General features: G+C 30.1%; 1 protein-coding gene across 3 annotated transcripts; it reads left to right on the top strand.

The window, feature by feature from the left end:
* Positions 1-3509: 3509 nt before the first annotated feature.
* On the top strand, positions 3510-8177 carry LOC111029042 (lysine--tRNA ligase). Of its 3 annotated transcripts, XM_022307871.1 has the most exons (10): positions 3510-3824; positions 3980-4121; positions 4681-4822; positions 4882-5047; positions 5559-6085; positions 6144-6306; positions 6369-6634; positions 6720-6932; positions 7085-7228; positions 8028-8114. In XM_022307871.1, exons 2-10 carry the CDS (start codon positions 4042-4044, stop codon positions 8112-8114), a joined length of 1788 nt encoding a protein of 595 aa, XP_022163563.1. In that variant the 5' UTR covers positions 3510-3824; positions 3980-4041. The 3 variants fall into 3 exon arrangements, with proteins under 3 accessions (XP_022163563.1, XP_022163564.1, XP_022163562.1); XM_022307872.1 differs by lacking the exon at positions 3980-4121 and having other exon boundaries at positions 3516-3824; XM_022307870.1 differs by lacking the exon at positions 3510-3824 and having other exon boundaries at positions 4042-4121; positions 8028-8177.
* Positions 8178-8229: the final 52 nt, after the last annotated feature.

The raw sequence follows: 8229 nt of genomic DNA, 5'->3' as shown, positions 1-8229 counted from the left end.
CTTGCTAATTTTGAAAACCAACTTGCTATTACTTGCTATTTATTCGCTATTTTTTGGCATACTTTTGATGTGTATTGGTTAACGTGGGTGGGCCAAGTTCATGGACGTAATAATCGGTAGGTGAAATTTAGGGGGTTTATAAGGGATTTATTACCAGCGTGGGTTCCGAAAAGACAAATCAATAAATTTAACAACTCTCAATTATCAAGTACTTAATTGCGAATTATTAGAAAATAAATACGAGTTCAGATTGTGTAGCAGGTATACCCAGGTATTCGTGGATTTTATGAAGACGTACGACAGTATTCATGATAGTTTTTAAACTGTATATTATATAATGTAAGAGTTTGGATTTCCCAAAAAGTTTATGACAAAAATGTGCATGTACGGGACAAGATATCAAGTTAGGGTAGACAACGTCTTATCAGAAGATTTCAAAGTAATGACTTGCCTTAAAGAATGCGATGTATTATCACCACTACTATTTAACATTGCATTAGAAAAAGTGAAAGGGTGCGTTCAAAGAAATCAGATTGGAAATTTGGAAAAGCCACACTGGACAGTGGACGTAGCGACGTACCTACTAAGAATTGCTGACATTTTAAATCTACTTGGGGAAAATAAATAATCAGTAGTACAAAAACACAACAACGCTCTTAGACTAATCAAAAAAGGTTGGTCTAGTGATAAAAATATAAAAAGAGTTGTTCGCCGAAGCAGCACTTACGTTATATACTTGCAGTTTGCTGCACCGACTAGCGTCGTGTTGAAGATAGGGGGGAAGGATACGTACGGACTGGTACAAAATGACAATAACACGTCAACTTATAGCGTCATGCGCATACAATATATAATAAATTAAACAAATATTCAGTATACCATAATAATAAGGGCTAAATATAGCGAGCCCGTTATAATGAGGGCGCCCGGTACTAATTAGAATATAAACAATATAAAAAAAAATGTTATACAAAATAATACATACAAATACACACCAAAAAACAATGGTGTATAATGTATATATATAATACAAAAGAAAAAAAAATACAAAATATGACGACCTGGTTAGCAGCTGCAGCTTTCGTCGGAACGATGTGGTACGTAGTCCCTTACAAATTGAGACGATGGCTCGGATCCTCCAGGGAGACGGCACCAAAACAAATTCAATGTTAAGACCACGAGGTGGTAACAACAGCACCAACAGAACCGGCGCGCCGTAACGGTGGGCGGACAGAGAGATGTGTCGGGCCCAACCGTTGGAAACAGACAAGCTAGGTGTCGAAGTATCGGAAGCCGGGCTGTCTGGTGGCACGACTCTCAGCCGGTAAAAATGTCGTTGGACCACAGAGGGGAGAGCTTGCCGGACACTTTATCTCCGAGCAGGCGTATATATATATATATATATAATGGTAAAAACCGTTCCGTGCTCGATCAAGAGTAGTTATGAAAACAATTACCAGTGAAGACAAAAATTTATTAATTGAAAACTTCGTGTTCCAGAAAATCCAATACTTCATACGTATCTATACTTTAAATCGAAGTTCTTCTCTAGAAGTACGAAAGCTTTTACGTGGTGACAGCAACTTGTGAGACTGACAATAACTTACGGATGCGAAGTATTGCTCTTAACTCAGAACAAAAACTAAGGAGTAAGGACCTTCGAGAGCTAAATGCTAGGAAAAATATACGGACCCGTATTTGATATTTATACTGCGTTAGGAGGACATTACACCCGCATGTGTTGTACTGCAGTTGTATCTGTCTTAAAAGCGTTATAAACTCTTTTGCGCGGGCGATCCCCACAGCTTGTAGTCTTAATAGAGACACCAAAAGCTTACACAGTATAAAAGTTAATAATTTCTGTGTCTAAGTTTTTTTATTTGTTTGATATCATTAATATAAGAAAAAAGTTATAAAACTTTTAAAAATCTGATATATGTATGAAATAATTTATTCGACGAAATTGATTTAATCGAAAGTATAAAAAATTATTTGTTTATTTTACTCAAGTATTAAGAATTTTTTATAGCTTAGAAACAGATCACAAGAGTTAAAAAAGGTACTATAACTTTTTTGAATTAAGTGATTATAATTCTGTAAACATAATTTACGAAATAATATTATAGAGTTTTTTGTAGCCCAAAAATGTGATACAATATGTCAAAAAAAAATACTTTGATCTTACAACGTGTGTTTAATGCTTTAATGTATTGCATTTTCTCTGAATTTTCGAATAGGTACTTTTTTAAGTATTTCTATTGCAAAATTATATTTGGGCTCCGCAATTACGCCTTGGCTGGACATGGTGGCGATAACTCTTACCGAGTAAAGTTGAAATGCCTATGATGATAAGTATTTGAAATTTAGATTAAATTAAACGGAACATTTTAGTTTTACTAATGTTTTTGATTTATACATTATACTTATAATAATTTACTTACGTATCTTAGTGTCTCATTATACTTATTAAAAGTAAATAACAGATGACTCATGACTCATGATCTATATAGAAATATTAGAAATGGACTGTTAAAGTGTTAACGGAGAGAGACATCCAGAGGTCATCAATATTAGAAAAATATAGAGTTCAACTCATGTACCATTTGGTATTTATATTTTACACCCACTAGTTGAAGAGAGAGAGAATAATTCAACAACAAAGATGACAAAATGTTTAGAATAAGATGACATACACCTTGTGCATAGGTAGTTAGGTCCATAATTATTTATTTAACAAGGGTATTGACTAGGTATCTCTTTCTAACAATATGGCAATATTATATAGTAGGGTACTAGGGTATGGGGGAAGCGCAGTCCATCTCCATACATTAATAAGTCTATGCTTATGACTATAAGTCTAAAACAAAATAGCATTGGCCATTGAGTATAGTATCACAGAATAAATAAATAATATTATATTGTATAAATAATAGAACTTATATTAGTATAAGGTCTCGGTAATGCGGATATATATTTATATCCACCTTGGGTCTATGATATAAATAAAAAATAATGATTTATAAATACACTTAGCATAGAATAAATCACAGAATAGATGAAATCTATCTATATATTTTCATCTATTACTTGAACTTCGTGATCTATACTGTGCCACTGTGGTAATATCATGATGTACAGAATATATTTTGAACTTGAATATATCTTCTCTACATCGTAGGTATATGTCATATAGAGTATTTGGTAATAAAAAGAGTAATATTCATAGACCTTAATATGCTAACTGCTATAGTAGCACTATACTATATGCTACTATTGTAGTATGTAGTAGATGTAGTTGTAGTATATTATGCTATAGTAAGTTAAGTATGAGGTCTATGATGGTAATATTTATAGTACTCTATGGGTAATATAACTGATAACTGTTATCATCACTGTTATCATTGTTATTTTTGTTATGAAAATCGATCGATATCTAATGTCTAAACATTGGTAAATTAAAATGTACTGTGTACACGTTTAGGCGTTTACATTTATTCATCATAAAATAATTGGTAAAGTACGATAAATCTAGAATTTCAGACATTCAAGTGCAATTTATTTTCGACATAAAATTATTTTTGACTCTATAAATAGCACTCTTAAAAACATCGATAAAATTTGAATTTATTTTTTTACCCCGCAAATATATTCGCAACACACATAACCTCACTTCACAGTTCGCTTGAGATTAAAGATTAAGTATTTACCTAAGTTACTTTGGAATTGAATTGTACATTTTATTAATCTTAATTCATAACATAACGAAACTTAGAATTCTTTAATTGGTTAAAAATGGAAGGTTCCGATGCTCCATTGTCTAAGAAGTATGTATGAACTTAACTATGTAGTAACTAATTTTATTTAAGAGCTTTTCCATAGCATGGAATAAGATGTGTGACGTAGACATGTATTGTACCAAAATATTAATTTATCACTTACCTATTATATTATCCCTTATAAAATTGTATTAATTGAATAGGATTAGGCAGAGATGAAATCACTGTTGAATAAATTAAGATTAAAAATATATTATTTGGCAAAATGAGTGTATTTATGAGTCAATGGGCAAAAAAATCTATGTACCAAACAAGATTTATATATACATCTTGTCGGGCTCAGAGGTATAGTAACATTTCATTCTGCAACTGGTATCGGAGTGAATGATACAATCTATTTTGATATTTTCAATAAATGTCGAACCAGTATTATCTACATTTCATAGTTATTGACATTTAATTATAATGTTACTGGAATAATTCTTATCATTATACATGGGTTCTTAATGTCTCACCAGTTCAGCCTTAAAGAATTTAGTAGATTCGTTTCTTATTTTAAACTGAAATAGGTATTATTACTTTTAGTTTGTCAGAAACACATTTAAGCAATAGTACGATATGATATAGGTTCTCAAATCATCAATGTTCAATTTTGTATGAAGTATTATTGTTAGACATTAAAATTAATCATAATTAAATCAAAGTAGTGTGTTAATATTATTGAATATAATTTAGGTACCGTTTCTCATATTAATTATTATCAATCGATTGATAAATAAATTTAGTTTAATAAAAATGTGTTATTTAATTTAATTTTGAAAAACAATGTTCACGTTCACTCTGTATCCAGCTAAATAATCTATTAGTATCTAATCTATGTACATTGTAAATTATATTTGTTTAGTGAGCTTAAACGGCGGCTAAAAGCTGAACAAAAAGCTAAAGAGAAATCAGAAAAAGAAGCGGCTGTTCAGAAAAAATTGCCAGCAGTGAAGAAAGAAAGTGATTTGTCTGCTGCTACTAAATCTGCTGACATTAGTCCTAATGTAAAATAATTGCAAGATTACTACCTAAAGAGTTTCATTAATAATAAACTAAATTATAGGAATTCTTCAGTTTACGTCTACAAACCATTGCTCAAATGAAAAAAGATGGCGAGGAACCATATCCACACAAATTCAATGTCACTATATCATTAGAGGAGTTCATTGAAAAGTTCAGTTCTTTGGCTGAAACTCAAATTTTACATGATGAAAAATACAGTGTCGCGGGTATGTTTTATACAACAATAACATTTTTTTCATATGTATTCCAAAGTACAAAAATAAACTATATTAGTGCTGGCATTTCAGAAATTTGCTCTAACTAAAACCATTATTATTCAAACAATATTTTATACATTTTAATAATTAATAATCGTTTTTTCTGAAGTACAAATGAAAACAAGTAGTAGGTACATGGATGCAATAGGTTTAATTTAAATTCTGTAAACCATACAATAGTTACATTTATTTGGTACTACATATTTCACTTAAATATAATGTTTAAAATCTTAAAATTGTTTTTACTTCATTGATTAACTCTACTTGTCTTGCCCAGAGAAAAGTCTATAAAATATTATAATTATATATTATTTATATCTAATTTTTGTATAAAAGCTGTGTAAAAAAAAAAAATGGAAGAAATAAATTGTTATTGAATTACTACTCTAGTTGGATGAAAGTTCGTGTAGTCTACTAATATGATAAAAAAATATGAACTTATTAATTATTTATGTTTCAGGCCGAGTTCATGCTATTCGCGAATCAGGTCCTAAACTAATTTTTTATGATCTACGTGGTGAAGGTGTTAAAATTCAAGTGATGGCAAATGCTAAACAGTATACTACTGAAGAAAGTTTCTTCTCAGACACATCAAAAATTCGACGTGGTGATATAATTGGTGTTACAGGTAGTCCAGGCAAAACAAAGAAAGGAGAATTGTCAATCTTTCCTAAAAACATAAAATTGCTTACTCCGTGTTTACACATGTTACCTCATATGCACTATGGTCTAAAAGATAAGGAAACTAGATATAGACAACGATATTTAGACTTGATCATCAACGAACATGTGCGTAACAAATTCATTGTAAGGTCAAAAGTGATTTCCTATGTTCGCCGGTTCTTAGATAATTTAGGATTCCTCGAAATTGAAACTCCAATGATGAATATGATTGCTGGCGGAGCAACTGCAAAACCATTTATTACCCATCATAATGATTTGAATATGGATTTGTTTATGAGAGTGGCTCCAGAACTTTATCATAAAGTAATTATAATTATACATTTAATTTATATTATACCTATTAATTTAATTTATAAAATAGATGCTTGTTGTTGGTGGTATTGACCGTGTTTATGAGATTGGCAGACAATTTCGTAATGAAGCGATAGACTTGACCCACAATCCTGAATTCACTACATGTGAATTTTATATGGCATATGCAGATTACAATGATCTTATGCAAATTACAGAAGATCTGTTATCTGGTACTATTTGATATAGATTAAATGTAATTAAGTATAAAATTATAATATCATTGTAATTGTAGGTCTTGTAAAAAGTATTTTTGGCACTTATAAAATAAAGTATCATCCTGATGGTGTGGAAGCGAACACTGAAGCAGTAGAAATAGACTTTACTCCACCATTTAAAAGGATGTATATGTTCCCAGCCTTGGAAGAAATTCTTTCAGTTAAGCTTCCTAATCCCACCGAATTAGCTACAGTTGAAGCAAATAAGTTACTTGACAATCTTTGCTTAAAACATGAAGTTGAATGCCCACCACCTAGAACTTCAGCCAGATTATTAGATAAAGTATTCATTATAATTTATTACGCATTTTATTAACATGAATAATATTACATTATGTTGGATAAACCTAATGTTCAATGTTTTCTAGCTTGTGGGCGAATTTCTTGAAGAAAAATGTATAAATCCAACATTTATTTGTGACCATCCACAAGTAATGTCACCTTTAGCTAAATGGCACCGTTCTATACCTGGTTTGACAGAACGATTTGAGTTGTTTGTTATGAAAAAAGAAGTATGCAATGCTTATACAGAATTGAATGATCCTATGATTCAGAGAGAGCGATTTGAGCAACAAGCAAAGGTTAGTGATGTGATCACGTTGAATGAACAATTGTTCATGATTGGTTTTTTAATTTCCATACAGATCTATTGTTAATAAAATAAAAGCTCTAACTTCAGATTTATTATTTTATCATTTATAAATTGTAGTTATAATATTTGTTTATCTTGTAGGATAAAGCAGCTGGTGACGATGAAGCTCAATTGATAGATGAAAATTTCTGTACGTCATTAGAATATGGTTTACCTCCTACAGCTGGTTGGGGTCTTGGTATTGATCGTTTAACCATGTTCTTAACAGATTCTAATAATATTAAAGTAAGTGGAATGTTTGTGTTCAATTAATATTCTCAACTTGAGAAATTATTTACAACAATGAACTCAGTGTTGGTCATGCTATTATCTAAAGCTGAACAACTGCACAATTTTTTTTCTCATAAATTATTATCTGAGTAGTTAACACTGTGTTTAACTTAAAAAAAATATTTAAGTGTAATGTTTCAAATTTATTAATAGAAAATAAAATGAGGTTGAATTATCATGATACTATTAAATTTGCCGTCATTTTTATCAGCAACTTGATGTTAGTATATTTTTATTCACAATATAAAAATATTTTTTTCCATATAAAACTAGTTTTTTAGTTGAACACTTAATTAATTGGGTTTTTACAACCTATTTTATTTTTATCATATTATTACCTATATGAAGTATAAGAAAGATATCCAATTAGAAGTTTTAACATTTTATGAACTATTGATTTTGTTAATAAACAATTAAAAATAAATGAAATAGCGTCTTTTATACTCAACATTTACATCAAGGTCTAAAAGATGTACATGTATATACCAATGTTTCCCAACTGGTGGTCCATGGGCCAGTCATAGATGGTCCGCGGTACCATACATTTTTTTTTTTGTTAATAAGCAAAAATAAAGGTTTTCCTAGTTTTTGTATGATTGAGGTGGTCCGCGACCTATAAAAATTGTTGAAGTGGTGGTCCGTGGTGGTAAAAAGGTTGGGAAACACTGATATATACATTAGCTTGACTTCATTTAAAATTATTAAAATATTTATAATTTTTTGATTATTAATCATGCATTTTTAAAAATTTTAGGAAGTATTGTTTTTCCCAGCAATGAAACCAGATGATCCAAATAAAAATAAAGAAGAAAAAAATGAAGATGAAAAATCTACAGTATAAGAACTATGTAATGTAACTATAAGTTATAATAATTTCAATATACGGCTAATTTATCAAATAGTATCACATGTATGTTATTTATTATGAATTTAAATTAAATGGCATCAAACAATTA

The sequence above is a fragment of the Myzus persicae genome, unplaced genomic scaffold (genome assembly GCF_001856785.1).
Source record: "Myzus persicae strain clone G006 unplaced genomic scaffold, MPER_G0061.0, whole genome shotgun sequence".
Classification (NCBI taxonomy): Eukaryota; Metazoa; Arthropoda; class Insecta; order Hemiptera; family Aphididae; genus Myzus; species Myzus persicae.
This window is presented reverse-complemented; position numbering and strand designations above follow the sequence as displayed.

Excerpts from the sequence above, each read along its gene's own strand:
- LOC111029042 (XM_022307870.1), top strand. The coding sequence starts at position 4,042 with ATGAGTGTATTTATGAGTCAATGGGCAAAAAAATCTATGTACCAAACA. Across the intron at positions 5,048-5,558 it reads TGAAAAATACAGTGTCGCGG|GCCGAGTTCATGCTATTCGC; the intron begins GTATGTTTTATA and ends TTTATGTTTCAG. Across the intron at positions 6,307-6,368 it reads TACAGAAGATCTGTTATCTG|GTCTTGTAAAAAGTATTTTT; the intron begins GTACTATTTGAT and ends TTGTAATTGTAG.